Raw genomic sequence first — 25,952 nt, 5'->3', positions numbered from 1 at the left:
TCTAACAACCACCATGGAGAAAGCTACAAATGTTTCAACTACCAACTTACCTCAGATGTTCATAAATACTGAAGGAGAACATTGCATTATAAATAAATGCGGTAACAGCGGCAGCTTCTCTCCCAGGGTGAATACAGTAATAGTGCTTTGCTTGTGTCTCTTTGTGTGTTGGGACCTATGTCAATTTTCTCCTTTTCCAGTTGTGGTCAGCCTCCCTGCAGCTCCTATTTTATGCACACCAGGCACAGAGAGGCAGGCATGTAGAAACAATGATAGTCAGAGATAGATTGGAGGTTAAACATAGCCACAACTTTAGTAATTAATGTACAGGCAACCCCCCAACCTATGAAGGGGTTATGTTCCTGGACCTCATACTCATAAGTGAAAATCACTTAAGTAAGGAGCACCCACCCTCTAAAATGCCTCCAAACACCCTCTCTGCTGATCTTTCCCAATTGTACCAAAAAGACTGCACATAAAAAATAAAAAAACTAATAATAATAAAAATAAATAATTTTTTTTTTTTATACCCTACCCTTCCCGATTCAGAAAACCGGGCTCAGGGCGGCTAACAACAAATTTTAAACACTTAATTGACGCAACAAAAACCAGCATAAAATACAGTATAAAATGTGAATAACAATAAATTCAGAATTCAAAAATCAATTTAGGGGGGAAATCCATCCAATAAACATTAGATGATCACCAGGGTTAGCTGGCTAAATTAGGCCAGCGAGGAGACCAGGGGAGAATTAGCTGTGGGATCCCAGAGCGGGTAATCTTCATAAAAAGGGGAGGGGGAGGGAAGGAAGGGGAATAAAAGATCAGGCTAAGTTCAACTTGAAAGGTAGGAGGAATTGAAGCTTGGGTTGGAGGCTATGTGGGAATGAGGTGGTGGCAGCGGCGCTACCCCATGTGACAGCTGTCAGGCAGGGAGGCTGAGCAGGCTAAACCGAGCCCTGTTGCACCTCCCGTCTCTTCTGACATCCTCTTTGGGCTCTGGGGAGGGTCTCCCCATGAGACACAAGTTCTTGCCTGCCATTTCTGGGTTGGAGTTGATTTATTTAATTATTTTCTGGTGATGCACATGTACACATTCACAAGCATGTGGGGGGATGCCTGTACATTGGGGGTTGGTGTGCACTGAGATAAGGGCAGCCTGATTGCTGACCTGACATCTCCATCCCTACCCACGGGCTGGTGAGTTGCCAACCGGAGGTTCCCACCCAGTGCTACTGCAAATGCAATTGAAGTTGATATCACAAGGCAAGGGGGATGCATTGTGGTTGAGAGAGCCTGAGCTATGTGAGTCTTTTAAAGCAGCCCAGTGTTGTTAAACTCATATTGCTGAGGGCTGAGATAGAGCAGCAAATGAGAAGCACATAGTATTAGCCCACCATTGTTAACTAGTCTGTTCATGTGCTGTTTTAGAGAAATGCATTTGGAGAGGCTGTTAAGTTAATTATGGCATCAACATGAGTGAGGGGGCAATTCATTGCTTTTCTACCAATGGGAGAAAATAGGAGAATAAATTGCAGCTGTTGGCACAAATACTTAAATGCACATATTCTTGTCAACAGCTCAAATCCTTTTTGCTCAGAGAAAGAAATTAAAAGGGTAACTTTTTGACCTGCACTAGTAACATTATTATACTTGTTGTGCGGTTTAAATAAATAATGATCTTACAATACACTGGTGGTTTTTTAAACCACCAAGTTTACTACTGACTTAACAAGCATAAAATCTGAACCTTAGTTGCTGTAAATCTTAGATCACCCCTCCCCATGCACACACACTTGGTTTTGCACTCTTTGTAGCACTGGTGGCCTAAAATCAATTTATGAAATACCTTCAGTAAAAGAACATGAGTTATTTGTAGTCTTACTGTGCATTTAACAGCTGTATGACAGGCAGAAATTTTACAGGTTTAGCTATTTCTCGAACAAAAACATCATTGTGGGGAAAGCTTCAACTGTTGACATTCTCTGTGTCTGTGTGTCCCGATTTATGTATGGTCCCTCCTCTGCTCTACCCACAAAAGAGGATCCAAATTTGAATTTGGCACAACATATATGCAAATCTGGGCATAATTTGTGAGTGGCATTAGCATTGGCACACCTGTCAATTCAAACAGTTCTGAAGTCATTACAAGAAGGAACATTAGTAGATATGGCTAGTTTTTAAATTTTAGATATAATGAACATCTTATTGATGTAACCATCTTGCACCTTAATGGTCAAGGGAGAAGACAAGGGCGAATAACAAACACTGGGGGGGGGGGGAGCGAAACATGTGACTTACATGAGAACCTCACTTTTCTTGGTTGGTTATATAAGCAGAACATTTATAATCATACACAAAAAATAAAGGTTCTATTCAGTCTGTGCTACCCATGTTCACAGCAAATTACATATTACCCTGGTGGCTATAACACTATTGATAGAATCACATATTTTGCTTCTGTTGTTTTCCCCCAGGGCCTTACCACCCTTAAAATGCTTCTATCTACAGAGTACAAGGTGGTAAGGGGAGGGGGAGAGTTTTGCACCTTTTTGTCTAATGGGTAGGCATTTTTGTTCTCACTTCATGAGAATGAACAAGGTACATAAGATGCTTGTGATTGCCCTTTGTGTCTAATTTAATTACCTCTAGCAAATGTAAACAGTAACTGTATAGAGCAGGGGAGGTGGTGGTAACCCATTGGCTGAACCTGACTAAAGAAGTTGCCCTTCAGTCCTTTCACTACCTGACTCACTGTAGGTATCAAAACTGGGTTTGGGGAAAACTGCTTCAATATATAAGGCACAGTAAGCGTAATGTGTAATGAGCAGAGTCCCTCACCATTAACTTATTCACAAATGGGGAAGACAGGTGATTGGGTAAGATATACACAAGAGAAGACCTCAAATAACTGAGTGTAAGTGTGTGTAGCTTTAAGAAAACAGCAGCTCAAGTAATGTGCTACCAGCAGTTGCTGTGGATACAGGGCCTGTTTGGAAATGCCAAATCATATGAACGTCATTCCCAGTTAAGCAATGCACCATATATGCCCAAGACAACTGAACAGTGACCACTGCAGGCCCAAACTGATGGTCATGCAGAAACCCTCTACATTTTGAGTGGCTACGGCCCTCGTAGGCTTCACTCCAATGCTTTTGCAATTCTGCATGGAATGCTTTCACGCATCAACAATTTTCTTTGCGCATTATTATTTTATTTGTGTCCACTGCCACCATTCAAGGCTTTTACCTTAGCCATCCAAATTGTATCATAAAAATATTAACACATAGGAATGCCTGAAATGCGTTGTTGTTGTTGTTGTTGTTGTTGTTGTTGTTGTTGTTGTTATATATGGTATACCCTTAAAATAAATTAGCAGAGGCCATACTATCTGGAGGAAAGCCCAGAAACTTCAACACCATTACTGATGAACCTATCAAAACAGCATTCACTCATAGCTGACTGAAAAGTATATGAAGCATTAAATACAGATTTCAACTTTGGCCTCAATACACATTTAAATAAATATACAGGCAAGCTATATGAATGTAGTGTATTATACCATTACAACTGTTCACACACAATGCACAAGAGAAGCATGTTTAACATGACCTGTGGTTAAAATCAAGGGATGCAATTATTTAAGCAGTTGCTATTGGTCTAAGTATAGTCTTGAACATGTGAGCCTATGTTACACATTGTCCTCGCCCGCTCTACAAAACCCTGCATTTCCCTTCATTTCAGGTAAAATTTATCACCAGCATTCTTACCAGCAGGATCTATAAAACAGAACCTTCATTTTAAAAGTCCAACACTGTGAGAATGTTTTGCCCAAAAATACTTTAAAAGATTTGGAAGAAAGCCCTGTGATTCTCTAGAGCATTTGCTTCTGGTTCACAGCTTGTGATAAACTGAGGAGCAAGAAAAGGTTTAACACCATTTCCAACAACGTGCACTCTTACTTCGAAATCTTGCCATTGCCATTCACGTCACTATCACAGTAATTGAAATCTGTTATGATTGATGCTCCCGGCTTTGGCAGCCATCCTTATCAGTATAAACAACTTCTTGGTCACCCTTTCTAGTCTATCCTAGCAGCTTCTAGCACAGCTTCTTGTGAATTGCTCTTTGTCCCATTCTACTTTTACTGCAGTACTTTCCAGCTCAGTTCACAAGCCATCTATGATGGGAACTAGCTTCAAAATTAATGCACTTTCCTCTCCACAGTCTCTCTCATTGACAGACAAATCAGCTCCTGTTTTGTTAAGCCTTTCACACAGCTGTACAAAAATGACGCACCTCCCTGTGCCGTTTGACATCAGAATAATGTAGATTTATTTTTAATAATTTAATGTTACGATGCATACCAGCTATCTGGGCATTCTCCCAGCCGCAAGCCATTGACAGAGAGCGCCAACTTCTTCTAAGATTGATTGGATTCTAAAACATCAACCCGTGAGTAATACGGAGATTGGAACTTTAAAAAATTTCTTATCTTGGATTTGGAACGAGCGGGAAGGGGCTAAAAAGGAAGTCCACCCCCCCTCTTTGTAAACAACTTAAAGCAAAGGACTGGGCAGCTAAGGTCGAGAGAATCTGTTTCTTGCTTTTTTTAACAAAAGATCCTGACCTCACGGTCTGGACATTATAAGAAGATATTCTGGAGGATAAAAAGAATTTTGGGAGCTGAAACTACACCCCCCCCCCTAGACCCGGGAACGTCCGATGAGAAAGCTTGTTGCATGGAAGATTTTGACAGCTGTCAAGTGAGCTGCTAGTCAGCTAGTTGTCAGCTGGAAAAAGAGAACATTGTTTCTGCTGTTTTTGCTGGTTTATTCGGGATAACTTGTTGAAAATAAGGTTGATACAAAATAACTGGACTTTTGGTTTTTGAGCTGAAAGGAAGATCAAGGAATTAAATCCCCCTAGAGGGGTAACAAGGATACTACATTACAAAAATGGCTGGAGTGTCTAAATTCCAAGCAGAATTGGACAGAGCACTTGTTCTCTTGGGAAACTTACAAGATGAGTACGATGCTTTGTCTACAGAGGTATCGCTATTACACTGGACAGTAAACAACAGCTTGGAGTCTGATAAGGATTTGAAACAGGAAGCCTATTCAACTGAACAAATAAATGAAACCGAAAGCGTAGACACGATGGAGCAATATGTTCTTTTTGAAGAAAACGAAGGAGGAGATGGAGGTTTGCAGGAGTCAAAGGAGAGCTACAATATGAGGCCTGACATGATGATAAAAAAGGACAATAAAAACAATAACAAAACTGGATGCGGAAAGCCTGGTTTGATTGGGAGTTTGGAAAATGGAGAGATCCTCTTTTGAGGAGATCTGAAGACCTGAGGATTATAAATTTGTTGAAGGTGGAAGCTGGAGCTGTGGGGACATTTGGATTTGAAAGAAATTTGAAACAAGAGTTGGAATACCCCATAGGCTTTGCTTTTGCTTTTAAGTATGGAGGGTTGGCTAGAAGCAACACCGATTCTGTTGGGCCGGAGCCCCTCCGAGACCTGGGGCTTAACATCAAGGTCTATCAAAGAGACCGGCAGAAAGGAACTGAGAGAGACATAAGGGCCTCGGACCTGAGATCTCCAGGCTAAATAAATAATATAAAGACTGATGGATATTGGTTGGGGATTGGAACCGGGAGAAGGGTGGGTGGAGGTTGGGAATCCAAAGGGTACATAAGGATAATTTGCATTGCTTTGTTTGTTTTATATTTTGTTAGTGGTAAGGAAATTGGGTAAACCGTGGAAGGGAAATTTTGGTCGACCTTAGGAAAAAGGTTTAAGAATAAATTAATGAGGTATAAGTATTGATGTGTAATTTTAATAAGGTGAAATTGGTTTTTTTTTTCTTTTTTTTTTAAATTAAGTGAAAATAAGGCTGTTAAAAATAAATGGAGGAAATGGAAAAAAGAAGTAAAGTAAAATAACAGTATGTTAGAATAAATGTTTAAGTTAAGGTGAAGAAATAAGTTAAGGACTTGCTGAATTGACAATTTAAATTGGAATACAAGAAGGGGAGGTGTGAGGAGGTCTGAGAAACAGGGTTGAGGAAAATAAGTATCAGAAACTGTATGTGTTTTTTCTATTTTTCTGTTTAGTTTCGAATATGCTTTTTTGTGTTGTTTTTATTTTGTTTATTTTTTGTTTTTGTTTGTTGTGTGTTTTTCGAAAATACCAATAAATATTTATAAAAAAAAAAAAATATCTGGGCATTCTCCCAACAAAAGATATAAAAATGGATTAGTAGAATGTTATTCATAGGTGTGTGTATCTCTGTGTGCGCGTACAAACACACAAAGAAAGAAACAAAGAAATATATAGCCCAAATGACTAAGAGTTGCGAAGACCCACTGGGATGATCTGATTAGAATCCAGCAGATCTCTGGCTTAGAGGTTACTAATGCAGCAGAGCTATGCAGGCCTCATTCCCACATCCATGGATTATCCAGAGATAAGACGGCATACCTCCTCCACCCAAGCTCAACTAAGCTGAGCCTGGTGGATCTTAAGCTAATGACACTTACCTTCAGAATCCAGAGTCTTTGTGTGATGGTGCACACTGCACGCCATGATCTGGCATAGGACATGGAGGAAGGGTGACTCCTGGCCTGGCACAACTTCAAAACTGGCCTCATGCTGGCCCGGGAAGTGGATTTTAGCCTGTCCCAAAATTGGCCAATCATGGGCAAGCTGGCTGTGAGATTCTGCCCAGCGGTAGGCCTGACTGTGGTGAAAGGCTTCACTCTGGTCCGCTGCTGGGATACTTAAAGCCAGTCTGCTTCCATCACCTGGTCCGTTTCCTTCACTAAAATTCCCAGGGTTGGGTAGCAATTTGTCCACTGGACTAATGAACTCTGTCCTAAGATTTTGCCTACCTCATAGCAATCGTCACAACTTTGATGGTCAAGGCTTTGGTTAAGCCTTAGTCTTTGGAGGAGGGGAGGTTGTGGGCTCTGCCTGCCCCTCCAGTTACCGGGGGTATCCCGTTAAAGGGATCCGGAAGGAGTTTGTGATGTCCAGAAGCCCAGGTAGAGAAGAGGGCCATAGGTGGCAACCCAGCAAAGGGTTCCTACCTGATGTGTGTCAATTGGGTCACTTGCCTTGGGTTGACCCCAAACAGATATATCCAATGCCTTTCCAAACCCTTACACCTGTCCTCTATAAAGTTGAGGCATAACTTGGGTCAATACAAGTATCATATGTCCTATTTCCTGGGCGATGGTTGTGGGGGAGTGGTGGGCACTTGGCTCACACAATGTAAACTCTGAAAAGGGAGCATATGTGGTAGGGGTGGGACCAGAAGGTGAAGCCTTAGGTTGCATCCTAAACCTGTTCAGCTCAGTCATATAACCTGGCAACCCTGGCATAAATTAATCCAGCAAAATTGGCTTAACACAAACACTATTTTAAAGGCCTGTTTTCCTCTCTGCTGGGTGGATCTGGTTGTAATTTTACACCAGCTTAATTTGCACTGGCTTGCTATACACCAGCATGTGTATAGGACTGCTCCCTTAAGCTACAATCTTATGCAGCACTAGAGCTTACTGCTAAATAGACACATATTGAATTGCACTTTGGTGAACAAAGAAAGGCTAGATATGACCAGTGCTATTTTTTCTAGAAAATGAGGTGCTGGAACTCTCCAGGAACGCCTTATAATGGCAATGGTTCCTACCTGAGGGGGCCCAGAACTGAGTTCCATTGAGTTCCGGCTGAAAAAAAGCCCTGGGTATGACACATCTGAAACATGTAATATATTTGATCCCCTTCTGGAGACTACATAATAGTTTTGGACTAACACTCTGTGTGTGTTCTCTTCCTATTTTTAGGAGTGTTTGCCTGAACATGCAAAGGGTTAAACTGTGGGTGTGGTAGGGACATGGACACAAGCCCCACCCACTCAGCACCTGATCCCCCCTCATTTAGAAGGTCTGAAGGGAGCTAGGACCCACCTTCTCTTGAATGCAAGTAGAAGACAGCATCCCTGGTTGTGCAGGCATTTATTTACATTTATATGAACATGTGTAAAAGCTCAATACGGGTAGCCTGGGGACTGAGCAGGTGGGGCTGGTGTATGCAGCCTATGTCGCCTACATGCAAGATCACCTGTGCAGACAAAATACATGAACAAGGCTTTTGTGTACAAAAGTTAAAGAGAATGAGGGTAGCTCTTTATTACTGACTTCCACCCACTGCCAAGTAAACTATGGACATGGCCTCTGCTGAAAGTTACACATCCATAGCTTTTGACACACATGTCAGGAAACCAATAGCTAATCAGAAATACAGTGGCTAGGCTGGCCCACAGTATGTAGCCCAGAAGCAGACTAGAGACAAGAAGATCCATCTCAGGATTATTCCCAGCACATAAAACCATAGAATCATAGAGCTGGAAGGGACCCAAGGGTCATCTAGTCCAACCCCCTGCAACGCAGGAATTTCAGCTAAAGCATCCATGACAGATGGCCATTTAACCTCTGTTTAAAAACATCAAAGGAAGGAGACCCACTGTATCTCGTGGGAGTCTGTTCCACTGCTGAACAGCTCTTACTGTCAGAATGTTTTTTCCAAATGCCTTCTCTGAGACAGCCAGCGTACAAACCTCCAACAAACAACAGCACTATTCATTCAGACAACCCTTTCTGATAATACACAAGACCCAGGTAGCACACTTCCAGGTCTGATATTTCACTTCCTGTTTTAAAACAAACAAACAACCCTCGAAATATAAAAGGGTCTTGTTTAATGCTTTGTGGTGAACCTTTCTTTTAGGACATAAAAAGGTTAAATTCACTAAAGAAAAGGATACTGCTGCTTTCAAAATGGATGCATCCCATTACTGCATCCCATCCTATTATTGCATCCCATCATATATTGGTCTCTAATGTAAAACCACAACCCTGATAGAGAACACATGTCCATTGCTGGTTCAAAAGAGCCAGCCTTCATTTTTAATTTTTAAGCACTATACAATTACAAGATGCATCTAATTTGGCTGTCTCTCATTCTCTTACCCCAGTTTCTTCACACTTCTGGCATTTTTTTTCAGAGTTACATTAACATTTTTCTTTGAAAATCCCTTGAGATTATATAAAAACCAGTTCCTGGTGCAATTGCACAAAGTATCATTCCACATACATATTTTCAACACTTCCCAAATTGCATTCTTCTTGCCAACATTTAAAAACTTGTAGACCTTACTCTGGCTCTCAAACGCTATCACTAATGATATTCTATGCATTCAAAAATTACAGCTATTAAGATCCTCCGTCAGCAATCCATACGAGGATCATATTTAGTTGTTTATATAGAATAAAGCTACTGTACTTGCTCCAGGCAATACTCTCTTTACTGCAGCTACAAAATGAAACAGAATTTTCAACACCAGCAAAGGCCTGCAAATTACTCATTCATGATACTCTCCATGCAAAAATTCAGTAATAATCAGCCTGGATGGATGCTAAAATTTTCAGATTATTCCATCTGCAACCTAGTATTGCTGTTACCCACTGCATCCATAAGAATCAGTAGTTTCGTATGACAAAACAAAACATGGACTCACATGGCACTGTTCGGAGGTAGAGATTGTCTCTGATGATCTGCTGGAGCTCGTGGTCCACTGAACCCTTCTGGAACCGTAAATTGAGGTAGCGACGAAGATCCTTATCAACAATGCCTCCTGGTAGAGTTAGCAAAACACATATTGATTAGTAATAAAATATAAAGTGTGAGATTACCTCCTTTTCAATTAAATATTTGGCTTTACCTATAACTGAATCAAACTATTTCCTTTTCCTTTATTGACATCCTAAATTACACATAACCATGATCCCAAAGAAGATGACTGGGACCTGTATTCAAATGTGTGTGCACATGTAGCCTTGTTGGACAACTAGAAATGGTGTGGGTCAGCTGCCTGATAGGGAAGTGTGAGCCAGGGAGACTAAATACAGCTACCCATCACCATTTGCCAAACAGCTGGTTGGTGTTATTGTAATTTTCTAGCTGGGCTATGTATTAGCAGCTTAATTAAACAGTAATCATTAGCACATGAACATCCTCATCTAAATGCAGATACTGAATTGGAACTGCACACACAAACAGGATTGGAATGCAGGTTTCCTTTGCTGATCTTGCCCAACTGGGTCAAGGTGTTCAGGTTTGAAGTCTGGATTATTATTCAAAAATAGGATGATACCTGGGGTGTCATGACCTGGGACCCAGGTGAATGACATGACCTAGAACCAAATGTAGAGACCCACTGGGTCAGCACAGCAAGCAGGCATTTCTGCTCATACATCGCTTTCATACAGTGATTACAGCACTAATATTTCTGCTCTAAATCTGTTTCTAAGAAGCATTTCTGCTTAATAATACCCTGCAGTCCACCATCAGTACCTAGCAGGACAGCAAAAGAGTACGCAGGGAAGCTGCCAAGTTCCTTCAGGCTAGCTGGAAGGTGAACTCCACAGTTGCAACTGCAAGGCTAGTTATGCCTAGCATGGCCTGAACTTGGGATAAGGGTCAGTGAACAACTGTCCTAAAGTCAAGTAGAAGAACCTGACTCAAGCATGCTTTGTCCACACACTTTTTGGACATCAGCAACTATATATTTTTTAATATATTTTCTCTATGTCCAGAGCAAGCCAAAAGTGAAGAAATGTTCTTTCATTTACAGTATGTCACCAGCATGTAAGCCTTTCGTTCCCAAATCCGCAAAGGCATGTTTTGATTTGATTGATTACATTTCTGTGCTGTTGTTCATTCAAATGAATTCAAACCCAGATAACAATAAATAATAGTAACATGATATAACATGATGTCACAAATACAGCATAAATAATATAGAACAATTAACTATCAGTGAAACAATTACACTCTATAAAACACTGTGAACCAAGGAACAACTTAAAAAATAAGCAACACATCACAATTAAAGCAAAAGTCATATTATATGATTAACAAATCAATACAGCCATTATAAATCTATGAATCAATATCAACATTAACAAAATTGCAGCCAAAAAATAAACTAAGTACTGTCAAGCATATGTGAAACATATCTTTTGACCTTGGAGAAACTGGGTATCATATATGTTTGCCACATTATGTACATTCCATCTGTATATGAATCTCCACAAGTATTCAGACTAGGCCATTCCCCAACCCCGGTCTATTCCTAACTTTAAACTTTCTGATGTCTTCTATGATTGATAATTTATTACATGCTTCCAGTGATATTTGCTCTGGGGAAAGACTACAGTAAAAAAGTTCTGCTAATTAGTGCAATTAGCTGCCCTTTTGATTGGCTGAAAAGACTAGAAGCTCTTCCTGCACCTCTTACTTGCTCCCCTCTCCTTGCCACCACTCAGAATATGCACACAGATGCACATGCTTCCTGACCATTGAAAAGGGCATGAGTAAGCATGCCATGTGCCACACAGGCACCAAGTTTAAAATCCTGTTTTCCTACTAGTTGCATCACAAAGAGAATTTTAGCAGGTGTGGCTTGAAAGAAAATCTGCACCTGTTGAAATTTTCTCTTCTATGCAATTATCAAAGCTCTGTGAGTCCCACCGTCTTCTCACTTGGCCACTGGAACAGCCAGTTCCATTTTCATTATATATATTGCCTGCGCACTTCAGATAAGGTCCCCAGATATTTCCACATGTGTCTTTAACACACCCTTGCCCTGCAGTGTGAGTTGTCTGAACATTTCATAATTGTTGGTCTAAACCTTTTTGCAGTGTTCACATGATGTTCTCCTCATCCAAGTTGAAACCTGCCATTTCCCCCTGCTAAATTCAGAGTTTCCCGATCCCCAGATAATACAATAATGGAAGAAAATCCAATATAATCCAAACTTGGTCAAACTAAAAACTGCACTGCTTGAAAATTTTAAATATGGGGTCAGTTATAAAAGTATTTTATAATATTTTATAATATTTCTTGTGTATTCTAGTTTAGTCCATTTCTCCAAAGCTTGTAATAAGACACACTTTACTGAGACACACACACACACACACACACACACACAGGGATATTAAACAGTCTGTAACTCATTAAAAGATCCAAGACCAGAGAGAATCATTCGTATTTCTGAGAAAATGGCAAGAGATAAACACAACAAGGCTTATAATTTTCTTTAGCCCAGGGTATTATAAAAGTAGGGTTTTGTGTAACTCACAGATGTTCCAGATGGGGGATTATTGCTGAGTTTTATTTCGCAGTTCAAGGCTGGTAATAAAACAAACATTGCTCTTTCTATTGCTATTCTCACAGCAGATATATTACTTAGCCTTAAAACATTTTTATTATATGCCCTTATAAAATATATTTGGGATGGCTTGTGAACTTCTGCTTACTCATATTTTATCATAGCTGCTCTGTGAACAGAACTTGGTATGTTATTCCGTTTCTTTTCTCCCCTTTTACTTTGAGAATATAATTGATTGCATCTCAACCATGAACAACTTGCCCTGGAGCTCTGATATATTGAGATTTGAAGTGAAACAATTTCATTTTCCCTGGGATTCTAAAAATACTTTGCTTATGACTCAGCAACTTGTACCATGTGCCTTAGAAAACATGGTTTTCTTAAACATTAGCTATGCATAACCATAATGACCATATGAAAAATGCAACTTCTTGTATAGGGCTGCAAGTGTCAACAGCAAGGTGAAACATTTATTCCATATTATCTGTGAACCAAAACAAAATCTGTCACAAAATAAGACTATATAGGCCTATAAATGTACAGCTCTGAAGCCAAAAAACAGAGGAAGTTTATGATGCCCCTAGTAGGCTAGTAGGCAGCAGTTGACTGAGGAATGAACATTACAAGTTACTCAGACTTTATCGCTCAAAAAACAAAAAACAATTACCAAGGCATGTGGAAGACAGATATAAATTTACAGCATGTTATGGTTTAACAGAAAACTACATGAAAATATTGTATGGATGGTACCTAACACCTAGTAGAGGAATGGAAATGGTTTACTGAATATTTACAACAAGTTGTAAACAGATCAAGACATTAGCAGGACTACTGTAAAAACTTGCAACAGATGATTAAAAGAATAGGTTGAGACAATTGGGATATGCAGGGAAAGATGGAAAGAACTTTAAGGAACTGTGAAAAGAGGAGGGAAGTTGAGCTTTAAAATGTTAGAATTATTGTTGAATGATTATTGAAATGTGTTTTTTTGTTATATATAAAATTATAAATAAAAATTTTTAAAACAAAAAAATTACCTGCCTAAGTAAATGGGACCTCATTATGCACGTGCACCATTTTAAACAGGTAACAAGGTTAATTGACTTGTATTCTGCAGTTGTCTTTTGAACACTCATCATGTGGCTATTCATCAGTAGCTGCTCCCAGACTTTGGAACTCCCTCCATAGAAAAGTTAGACTGGCTCCCTCTTTGTTTCCTTCCACCGGAAGCCAAATACTTTCTTATTCCAATAGCTTGGGGAACTGGCTGCTTTTAATGAAAGAACTGGTTTCGTGCCGATTTTATTGTGATTACGTTTTTGTTTTTGTGTGTGTACACCAGGCTTGTGATGACGTTTGTCCTGAAAATGATGGTTCTGCTGTACAGGTTATAAAGGAATGCCATATAAAATTAAAAGAGTCTGGAGGTTCCAGTCCTTGTCAAAATCTCTAAGTGTGTTTGTCTCCAATATATCGGTAGTTCTATTCCAGAGTGAGCAGTTACCAACAGAGCTGTCTTTCCCACAGGGTTTAGTGGTGCGTTGCACCAGGGCACTGGCTTCTCAGGGGCGCCCCAGAAAGTGGGGGAGCTGCGCAGCTTTGCCGGCGGCCTCCCCTTTCCCTGCACGCCCACCAGCTGCACCTTGCCAACCATAAGGCTGGCGGGCACGCAGCTTCCCTCCCAAGCCTCTGCGAGGATCACTCTCCTCTCGAGGAGACTTGGGAGGGGCGCAACTTCACTGCCAAGCTTCCCGCAGCAGCATGGGGGAGAGTTGCGCCCCCCCCCGATGACTGGTAGTGCACAGCTGCAGCCACCCCAACACTATCTGTGGTGATTTGAGGGTGCTGGGCAGATATTTGCACCCTGGCGCCACATCTACTAAAGACGGCCCTGGTTACCAAGAATCCAGGCTAAGATTTTGAGCTGTTTTCCACTGAGTTGCAATTACTATTCATGCTGCCAAGTTCATATATAAGACCAACCCTTTTGACAATCTATTTTTAATGGTATTATCAAAAATATTCACTAACATTAATTTGGGTCAATAAACTATAGTTTATTCAGTACTATTTATCAGAGGGGAGGATTTCTGTGCAGTAAACTGGAAGGGGAGGGGGGGTTGGGCCAACTGTGAGGGAATGGGGAGGAGGTTGGGAGTTCACTGAGGGGATGATGGGTTTGGGCAAGGTGTAAAAGGTTGGCCAGGTATAAAGGAAGAGTGGGGGGCAGTGGGGGGCTGGTTGGTGGGTGGCAGGCAGGCAGAGTTGGCATGCAATGCGAGTGTAGGCAGCAGCTCCTAGTTAGCAAGTATGTAAGAAATGGGTAAACTTGCCCACATTTACTATGTGTGACCAATCCTGTTCATGCCAACTCAGTAGTAACTCGTGTTCAATTCAATGAGACTTACTCCCATGTAAGTAAGGTATAGGATTACATCCTTTATTCATATAGAAGGGAGCATTTGTAAAATATATTGGGAAGTATGATGTTGTAGTAATCACAGTCACCCCCACTCTTAATGATGTTTAGGCAATGTCCTCGTAACAGAATAACGTTACTTTAAAGTGAATCAACAAGTAGAGCCAGAATATATAGATCTGGAATATTTTTGTTTTAAAAAAAGAGGTAGTTGCTATATATGGTTTCAACGCTCCTATAAAAATCACAATAAAACAGCCTAACAATCAGACAGATGGCTTTTTTACCATTTCAGAAAGCCCACCGAAACCATTTTTGGCACCATGAATCTTATTAGCCTAGAATGAACATGGTGCAGTCAAAATACAATTAAATAAGCACTAATATTTTACAATGTTGAGTCATGCATCAATGTAAAAATGAAAAATATAGTAAATTTTTAAATAGCTTTCTATTGTAATATTTCCTGTTGTAATATTCCCATTACTACTTATGCAGTCACATGATAAACTTTATGGAATAAAATATTAGGCAGCGTTTTATCCAGTAGAATAGGATATCTTTACAGTGGAGCACAGAAATGTACACATTCATAATAAAAAGAGATAGCCAGAATTTGCATTTCAGATACTAGCTGACCCAAAAAAGCAATATTATATAACATTGTAAGGGTAGATTTTAACCCTGGTCGTCATAAAAACACAGCAAAGACAAATTGTATTAACTTAATCTTGTGGAGTTCAGCAGTTTTGAACCAGCTGTTCTGTGTTTTTAAAAGACTTACGTTCTGGTTGTATTAGACTCCTACAGTTCCTCTAATTAGCCCTGTTGGTAAATGCAAATGACTAAAACCAAAGTACTTAAAATTAGCCTGTTCTTAGCAATAAATGCTCTTGGTCCCATGGCCTTACAAGGGCAAAGGGAAGATGCCCTGGAAGAGTCACACTAATGGAACGAAGCCAACTGCTGTTCTCTGCTTCTAGGGAAAACACTGCTACAGCATTTGCGGATGGAAAATAGAGGAACAAACAAGATTGCTGCTTAAAATGTATTTATTTTTCACATTTATATCCCACCTTTCTTTTGCAAGTGTTGACAATGGCATTTACGAGGGCATTCCATTTTATCATCAGCATAGCAACCATGAAAGGCAAGGTTAGGCTGAGAGTGTGCCTAATTCCATGAGCTTTATGGAGAGCAAGTGGACATACAGATCAAGGCAGAATGAACTTACCTGGAAGGGTGGAGCTGCAGCAATAGTCTCCCACTAATGGAGTTGGTGCCGCTGACTGGGAGGGAGAGGGGTGAGGTCAGGGCTGTGTGGACTTGCCAGCAGGAACAATGGATTAGCTTTGCCAATGTGTCCCTCTCAGCAAATAACTGACTCCACTGCCAAGAGATTATGGTAGCAACCAGGGCCAGCCTACCCAGCTGGCAAGGTGAGGCAACTGCCTAGGGCAGCAGATCTGGCCTCCAAGGAATGTATCGCCTGCTGCTGCTATGGAAGCAACAGTTGTGGTGTGTTCCTTGGAGGCCAGATCTGCTGTGTCTACAGCAACCTCTTGGCATACAGTATAGGTGCTGCTGGTCTCCCACCCTTCCTGCTGTAGATCTTTATTCCACCCTTGTTCCCAATATAGATCTTTATCCTCACCCCCTTGTTCCTGATGTGGATCCCTTCTTTCATGGGGTGGGTGGGTGGGTGCCATTTTGTGGTTTGCCACAGGTCCTGGCTGCAGTTCTGAGACATCATGTGAGCTGATCATGAATCAAGGTCTTCCCAATCCAATTCTAACACACTAATCACTACTCTATGCTGGCTCTCCATTCTCTGTCCATAGAAACCCAGCAACAGGAGAAAACAGAAATGATCTGGGATTCAGTTTACCCCTTAGGACATATGGCACCACACTCTACTTGTCTAAAAATTAATTCACAGTAGAGATCATAAATATTCTTAAGCATTTCATTATGCATTTATGACATTTTCAACAGTTGTTGCTACTTAATTTAAATAGCACACTAGTGAGAATCATCAAGGGACAATAAAAATATTGGGAGGCTGTTGAATTAATAGTAACACGTTTTCTTTTCTATCTCTGTGCATTAAAAACCATGTCCTGTAACATATGGTACAGTGATAATATTGTCAATAAATGTTTAAAGTCACTGTTGCACCTGGGTTTTCCATCAAAGATTTGAGCAAAGCCTTCCAAAAACTTTCAGAGCAGAAATTTGAGTGATATTTCCAACTGACAAAGGAAAAATGACCCGGTTTGCTCTTTTGGATCATATTGCATTTGCAGATATCAACCCATGAAGCTTTTCACTATCAATAACTATTGCTTTTGCAATAATTTGCTGTAGAACCTGTTGGTAACCCCAAACAAGAATGAAAGAGCCATCAATACTGACCCCAAAGACTCTGAAAAACATGTTTACAAAGCAAACAACATTTCAAGCTAGCATTATGATGGCACCATGATTTGACCTTCAAAATTTATGGCTGTTTTTATCTGAGCTTTGCACAACCTAGATGTATAAAGCTAGATAATCCAATTGTATATGTGGCAGAAACAAATGTCAGCTACAAAATAAACAACCAGGGTTATTATCTTAAAAGATGTAGTTGGGACAATTATAGCTGTTCAGCAAGGAAAAAAATTATATATACAGAAAGCTGTTAGAAATTTTGTTTATGCATGGATTAAAGACACCTATGTTGAAATTGCTGGAGTGAAAGCCAGGTGGTTTAAACATTCAATTAACAAGATATAATTGTATATTGGATGTAGGTGCACAAAGAAAAGGCAAAGGCTGGCACCTGAGCTGTAGAAATGGCCAGTGCAGTTTTAACAGACCTATTTAGATTGTCTCCTTTATGGTACACAATGAAGAAGCATTGTTCCATAGAAGTATGTAATTACTGCAGCAGTAGCAGCTGCTCAGCAAACCTCCAGACATTGTGTTGCCTCTGGATTAGCGCCAAACCAGCTTTGATTGGGCCTGAAATAACAGCCAAAAACTAGTCTTTCAGAGTATGTGAAGCACCAAATAACTTAAACCACAGGTGGCCCTTCCCTAATCCATGGATATTTTGCTGTACCAACAACATACCCTAGTTTGACTCACTCACTTTTATCCTACTGTTCTAAGAAATAAAAGTTGCAAAAATGAAGCTTGTTGAAAGAAGGAATAAATTTACAGAACATTGTTTTGATCAACTGCCAAAGTTTAATTGAAACTATATTTGTCTTTTTTCATGTGTGCTCCTGATTAAAAGATATAATGTAAAAGGGCAAGTTGTATTAATATCACACATAAAGTACATTGAGAATGGCTTTGCTGCTACTTCTTATTCTTAAAAAAAAGCAACAGCAGTATTGCTCTTTGGTTTCTGTCACGTATTTTCAAGCTATCTTGAAGGAAGAACATGTTCCTCTAGTAAAGGAAATATACCCCACATTGCCACTGTATCAATGAAATGGATGCATAAAAAGAACAAACAAGTAGGTACTAAATATTTCGGTTTTTGTTCACACATGTATTTCATATTTGATTTTCGTCTACCAGTCGCTATCTTCAGAATCAAAACTTTTAATCAATATACAGAAGTGTTCCCACCTTCTTTGCATGGGACCTAAGTACCTCTGAAGTATACCGTTTACTAGGATCCTGTAGCCACGATTGGAGCGAGATGGGATGGAGAAGGAGAGGTTGGGGGATGGAAAGTATTGACAGGGGACATTGAGGGGATGGGGGTCAGGACACAGGAACCAGAGGAGCAGAACCCATCACCAGAACAGCTCTTGTCTGCACAAACACGGAGGGCTCTGAGGCATTTTATTAATTTGCACACTTTTTTTATTTATCTAATAAGGTGCTGTTCTAACTCCCCCCTCCTCCCCACCAAAAAGAGCGCCATCATGATTTCTCAATCACATTTTAATGTTACTTTGTTCACAGCAGAAATGTGATTTTCCCCAAAATGTAAGCACTGGGGGGGGGGGGGTATACCATGTTGCAGCCAACCATAATTGGAAGAGTAACATGGCAACAATCCCTTAGGTCAGGCATAATTAAGTTACCCTTTGATGTAAATCCGTTCTTTTCTAGCAATGCTGTATAAGCTGAACAAGTGCTTCATCTTTCTTGTAGCACTTTTTAAGGTTTAAAACATTTTTCCTTTACAATATTCTCAATTCTTGCTCTCTCTCTTTTTAACCTGCAGCACCTTCGGAAGGCTCTGTAAAAACCTAATCTCTAGCCTGTGATTTTGCATCTGCCTCTTTGAGAGTATACACATTAGATTACATTATTTCTGTCTATAATTTATGGAATATAATTTTTTGCAAGATGGAAATAACATTTTGAGGAGGGTGGAAAAAGAAAAGGAGGTGGGGAGAAATTAATGAGAATGTAGAAATAGTTAAATCTTCAGCTAAACAGTAGCTGTACCATCTAGAGGAAAATAAGTGTTCTTTTTATAATGCATTTTCAACTCAAGCCTACAAATCTCTCTGGCACAGTTCCAAGAATGGATTTTTACTCCAACGAGAAAGACATACAGGCCTAAAAGATACAATTAATTGTGTCATCACAACAAATATACAGCTTTTCTCTTGTGATGTTGTAGAAATAATTGCATTGTGTGGAATGCCACTTTAATAATTGACTGGAGATTTGAGGGAACCTGAGTATTACAAAGAAAGATTATTCTCCCCACAAATTGAAAGCCAAATATAATTTCCAAATAACTTTTGGCTCACACGGCCTTAAGTTTTTTCCCCTTTTATGTTTGAACTCTTTATTAGAAAATGGTGATTAGTAAATTTATAGGCCCAGTTCACACATAATGAGAAACCATGGTTTCTTATTACATGAATGAGCTGTGGTAAGAATCGGAGTAATGCACTCTCCCTCCCCTGTCCCCTTCCTCCTCCTCCTCCTCCTCCTCCTCCTCCTCCTCCTCCACATGCCAGGGAAGGCGATCAGAAACAGAGGTTTCTGATTTTAATACCCCATGATGCCCTAACCCTGAAAACTTTGGCTTGTTTATACTGTGATTTCAGAACAAGCTAGAATCTGAAACTAGGATTCGATTCTAGCTTGATCTCATGGTTCAAATAATTCATAGTTCCACAAATTTGGGTATCACAGGAAGCTGTGGCTTTTAAAAGAATTGGAAGCAAAAGAGGAGGAGGCAGAAGGGAGGACCATGAGAATGCCAAGGCTGCAGGAGCTTAGACATATAGTAGCAATCCAGGGCTTCTTATTAAGCCTGAACTGAGCCAGACACAGAAAAATCCTAAGTAATAAATATTATGTATGAGCAACTTACTAGTCAAGTGATAATAGTAACAATGCAGCTGATGTAAGCAGAATGTTCTGCTATACAGACTCCAATCTCCAAACAGTAAGAGACTTGAATAGTGCCTGCAGAAACCTCAATTTTAGTTTCCCTGTAATGAAGGCCACTGGGGACTCTGGTGTCTTTGTGATATATGTTTTTATTTACACGGGTACTGGCTAAGCATAAGATGGAAGAGCTCACATCATTAGTACCCCAAGAGAACTTGCTCCCCCCAATCACAGCTTTGGTTCAACAGAGAGAGCAAGTCAGCCATTTGTGCCTCCTGCAGGCAAGACCAGACCCTGGCCAGTTGTTCTCCTGCCCTGGGATGGTGTGGCCCCTCCTGTACTAGGTATCAGCATACACTTACTGCTTCTGATGCTCTTCCAGGTATTTTCTTAGTGCCTGCTCAAGAGTTTTGAGAGCTACAGGGCTTGCTTTCAGCTTTTAGAATCTGGTTCTAGAAGTTAGTGGCAGCAAGGCCTCGCTTGTTCAAGGTGAAACTCCAGGTGAGAGACGAGAAGTAGCTGCCATAAGTGAGAAGAGTGGCTCACAGCCAATGCTCATTGTGGTGAGCCTTTTCTGTGGAATGCCTTTTCAATGAGTAAGAAGCCAATGCCAAGGAGCTTGGATTCAGCGCCTATCAGCTGACCGGTGCTGGCTTCAAGCTTCACTTTCTGCCGAAATTTGCTGAACTACAGAGTTGTTAATGAAGTTCCCAGCTTGCTCTCATTCCTGATCAGCTGATTGGCGGCAACAGCAAGCAACCATTTTTAATGCACAACTGGGAGTGCATATTAAGTCTCCCAACTGTGCACTGGCAGTCATGTTTCTCCCTGCCCCTCATTTGTAAGGTTTGTGGGGAAGGTGAATGTAGTTTGGGGGAAATGACTTCACAGGCCAAACTGGGACCCATAACGGGCTTAATTATGCCTGCATTCAGAGGTTCCCCACCAGTGTCAAGTGGAGGAGGACATGTGAACTGCTCATTTGAGCTTTCAGAAGGAGTGCAACCCCATTCAGAACTAGTTGAACCCTGCTATCCAGAGCAGACTGCCTTCCCTCCCATAGTACCTCCATATTGTCTGGATTAATTTAAAGTTTGGTCACTCATATCAAAACTTCCTCTAGTTCAAGAGTGCTATAGGCCAGCCTCCCTAGGATTATCAGATCAACATGTGAGGTAGAATTAAGGGTCATACACATACAGATGGCAAAGCAACCCAAACCTTTGGATGACTTTCCCCAGTGGTCTCATACAACCCACTCTGGGATTAAGAATGACAAAAGGTGGGACAACAAAATCCTAAACAGATAGTAAAAAATGGGGGGATATAGGATGCTGCCCTGAAGCACCCCATAAGCCAAAGGCTATGAGAAGGAGCAGGTCCTGCAGCACCACTGACTGAGTCTGTCCTGTCAGAAAGGACTGAAGTCACCACTAAGCTGTGCCAATCAAGCCCCACCCAGACAGATATCATGACTTATGATATTAAAAGTTGCTGAGAAGTCCAGGAGAACTAACAGAGTCACACTCCCACTTTCCATTCCATGGCATAAGCAATCCTCCAAGACAACCAAGGCTGTACCCATCTTATAACCAGGCCAGAAATCATATTGAAAATTAAATAATTAGCTTCTCGCAAAACTACCCTATATTAAGATGCCATTACCCTTATTAAGGAAAAACACAAATTTATACTGGACCATATTTTCTCAGAACCATAGGATTAAAATTTGCCCTTTTTCAAGGCAATAGGGATGACTCCTTCCCTCAATGAAACATCACTCACTTTCAGGATCCATATAGGAAGTCCAATCAACCTGAATTTCACAAGAAAGGAAGAACAAGTATCAAGAGAGCAAGTGATAGGCTCCAAAGCATAAAGCCGTTTGTTCACATCCTCAAGTTGCACATAATGAAAAATACCCTAAACAACATGACCAGATGGTGTCCTGACTCCATACATCTCTGACTCTGCCAAAACTCTGGCATCCAAAATGGAACAAATGGGAGTGATGTTATTTGCAAAATGCAATGAAAACTGGACACTGAAAAACAAAAATGAAACCTTGGTTTGCTAGGAAGGGGCTGAACTGCTGGATCACATCCATGATCTATAACAAAATTACTAGTAATTTAGGACATACATTTAGAAGTATATCCAGCAACCTAAGAAAATACATATAATTTAAGCTTCCAATGATTAAAAAAAATCTAAATCACGGTCACATTTTTTACATTCATGGTTTTTAGTTTCTTTTTAAAAAATGAAGGCTATAAGTAATGAATTATGGTTTGTTGTTGCTCAAAGCTTGTAGTAGTAAGTTAATTACTGAAAAGAGACCTTTAAATATTTCCCAGTTGAAAATTCTGTTGATTATGCTGCCTCTCTTTATTGAATAATAACAGCAGCCCCAGCCAAGGAAAACTATGTATGTACAAGCAACGGAATTACTGGAAAACCGCACAAGAGAGCTTTCTGTATTCTGCACTTTGGGTCCCAATGTGGATTCAAGGCTAAATAAGCATGAAGGTTTCAAAAAGGCTGTTTCCCTGGTGACCCTCTAGTCACTCCAAGAACGGCCTTTCATACCACTCGCCATGCAAGGCTGTTGGACACGACTATTCTTAAAAAGCACAACACTAATTTGAAGACCTCAAATTTCACTTGTGACTATTGTCTCATGAGAAATGAGCACTCACTTGTGGCAGAACCAGAATCTCAGTGCCATGTTTTCTAGGTTTTACTGACAACAGGAAAGTTCATGTGGCCAAGAGCAACAGAAGAACAGATTCCACGAGACAGCTTTAAATGTACACACTACAAAGGATTTTGTTTTGTTACTTATGCTGGAACAAACTGTGCCCCCTCTTTGAGAAAGAACTCTGATACATTCTGACATGAAAGAACAAATCACGCCAATATGGACGTTCAACCATATCACAACAAGAGATTGTGTATCTATGGAATGATAAACTATGGCGTACCGATATAGGAGTTAGCCAAGGAGAGCATCAGGGTTATGGACTCCCCCTCTTGTCTCCTTCTCCAGCAGAACAGCAAGAAGCAAATCAGAAGCTTTCACTTCAAGAACTGACTAACCAGAGTTTAGCATGATGTTGAAACCCTAAACTGTGACTAATAATAGCCAGAGGTTGGCTTGCTTCAGTAAAGCACAGTTAAATCTAATACAGTGGTACCTCGGGTTACATACGCTTCAGGTTACATTCGCTTCAGGTTACAGACTTCGCTAACCCAGAAATATTACCTTGGGTTAAGAACTTTGCTTCAGGATGAGAACAGAAATCGTGCAGCGGCAGTGCAGCGGCAGCCGGAGGCCCCATTAGCTAAAGTGGTGCTTCAGGTTAAGAACCGTTTCAGGTTAAAAACGGACCTCCGGAACGAATTAAGTTCTTAACCTGAATTGTATTGATACAACAGCCGTGCTCAATCTCCGGGGAAACAAATTTCATTACTTAGGTCAGCCTCCTGTCTGCAGATATTTACTGTTGAGCCCACACTTGCTAGATATACCATTAAAGAAAACATACAATTACATCATGCACCACTAATCTTTTCCATTATCCCAGACAGGTAGAGGGATATAAGCTTCCAATTTAATAAATAACTTTGTAATGTGTCAGTGTTTTGGCTGCAGTTTTTAGCTTTGTATTCACAGGGTTTAGAAAAAAGAAACCACCCAGTATGGCACTTTTCCAGATTTAGTACATGAAAATCACTAGATAATCTTCAGTAGAGTACAAAATGAACAATCTCACATTTAAAGATTGATGAATCTTTCAACAGCCTCTCTCACTTATTGACTTATTCATGTACAAATCTGTACCTAAACTGCTTATGCTACAGATAACACTTTACTCTTCTGTACCTATTTACCTTTTATTTTAAAGCTTTCATGGGAGAGCTGCAGGAAACTAAATTGTTTCTAATTGCAATTTAGACTTGTGAGAGCTTTTTCATCCCCTTAGTAATAAAACAATTTGTACGTAATCTTGGCAAGTGAAGGTACTTATCTCCATATATTTTCATTCTCTTTTTCTCCAGTTCCCCCTGCCCTCCCCCCCTGTGCTGTAGACATCTCTGCATGTCAAGATAAAGCCTAGATAGTAATCTAAAGTGAAAGTAGTGGTGCAAAACTATGCTGGTGCAATTTCACACTGTTGTAGCAACGTGTGCTTGAAGGAACCATGTTGGTCAGGCCAATTTATGCAGTTCCTTTCCATGCTAGATTCTTTTCTCCCCTGGACAGAAGTATATAATTGGTTCTGCCAACCTCACTCCTTCTCGCATATGCTCCTGAAGTTGCATGAGATAGACCCACAGATAACCAGCTTTTTCACCATGAATCAGCCTTTAGAAACCCAAGGTAGTACTGGATTGAGAATGTTGGGGCCTGGCCATGGATTCGAACCCCTGCTCAACTATGAATTTCACTGGGAAAAGCCTAGTGGAAGTTACTCTGGCTCAGCCTGTCCTGCTGGGTTGTTTTGAAGGTAAAATGTGAGTTCAATGGAGGTATAAAGGTAAAGGGACCCCTGACCATTAGGTCCAGTCGTGGACGACTCTGGGATTGCAGCGCTCATCTCGCTTTATTGGCCGAGGGAGCCGGCGTACAGCTTCCGGGTCATGTGACCAGCATGACTAAGCTGCTTCTGGCGAACCAGAGCAGCGCATGGAAATGCCATTTACCTTCCCGCCGGAGTGGTACCTAGTTATCTACTTGCACTTTGACATGCTTTCAAACTGCTAGGTTGGCAGGAGCAGGGACAGAGCAACGGGAGCTCATCCTGTTGCAGGGATTCGAACTGCCAACCTTCTGGTCGGCAAGCCCTAGGCTTTGTGGTTTAACCCATAGTGCCACCCATATCCCTTCAATGGAGGTATAGCAGGTTATAAAAACCTGTACAATCAAATGAGATCCAGTTTTCGTTCTGATTCTTAAATGGGCAGCCACATCACTATGCATACTTGGCAACTGCTCTTTGTTTCATATACCACACTCGCTCAGTCTTTTAACTGACAAATATATTTCTGTCTGGGTACAGTTTGTGATTAATTCCCATTAGGACACTGTTCTTGAATAATGCTTCTCCAAAGAACTATAAAGAATCTTAATATATTTGTGCTGTAGGGATTTTAAGCAAAGCGCTTGTTAAGATCTGCATTACTGCTATACATTTTGCAATGCAAATGGAAATGATCTGTGACAGTATTTCAGAAGCAGAACCCTGTGGCTCAGCAGTTGTATGTTGTCAAGAACTTTGCCTTTGGCTCTTTGGGCTTACAAATCAATTGGCTCCTTCAAGCTTTATACCACTAATGTCAGTTTTTAAGCTCTTGCTGAACTCAACAAGCTGAAGACTTCAGAAAGAAAAAGAGAATGAGATCATGAAAAATTGCCTTGTTCTTGACACAGAAGACAAATACACTGTTAAACGGAAGCTTTATAGCTGCAAACCTTAAAAGAAAGGGGTGGAAACCACCTTTTTATGATAGCTTTGCTTTCTTAAATTTATTTGGGAGTCATAGTCTAACCCCTTCAGTTTGTATTCAAGCCTGGAGTGATTTAGAAAATCAAGAGAGGAAAGAATTCAATGCAGCATCTGCGATGAACAGAAGAATCATGAAGTTCTCTGTACACCAAACAAGTGCGACAAATTATTAGCAAACAGACCATTAGGTATGCTGTGGCTTTTTGGTTCAAAAGTCCCCAAAGTGGTGAACAGTGTATTAATACAATAGAATATATTGTTGTGAGTCCTGGGGTAGCAGGGAGCTGTAGGGGAAGGTCCATACCTAGGTCAGGAGAACAGACTAGTGGGGAAGATTTTCTTCATTTCGTCCCGTCTCCCCATCACGCCCCACAGCATGAGGCACAGGCTCTGCTTCCATCTCTTTAGTTTAATCTGGAA

General features: G+C 40.6%; 1 protein-coding gene across 20 annotated transcripts in view; it reads right to left on the bottom strand.

Moving 5' to 3' along the window:
- Positions 1–25,952, bottom strand: part of MAGI2 (membrane associated guanylate kinase, WW and PDZ domain containing 2) — a 593,450-nt gene that overhangs the window by 453,677 nt on the left and 113,821 nt on the right. For all 20 annotated transcript variants that reach the window (XM_083574937.1, XM_083574923.1, XM_083574920.1 and 17 more), the window contains one exon: positions 9,588–9,704. In XM_083574937.1, the coding sequence (XP_083431063.1) occupies positions 9,588–9,704 (117 nt within the window). The remainder of the gene's footprint in view (positions 1–9,587; positions 9,705–25,952) is intronic.

The sequence above is a fragment of the Podarcis filfolensis genome (genome assembly GCF_964270895.1).
Source record: "Podarcis filfolensis genome assembly, chromosome: 10".
Lineage (NCBI taxonomy): Eukaryota > Metazoa > Chordata > Lepidosauria > Squamata > Lacertidae > Podarcis > Podarcis filfolensis.
This window is presented reverse-complemented; position numbering and strand designations above follow the sequence as displayed.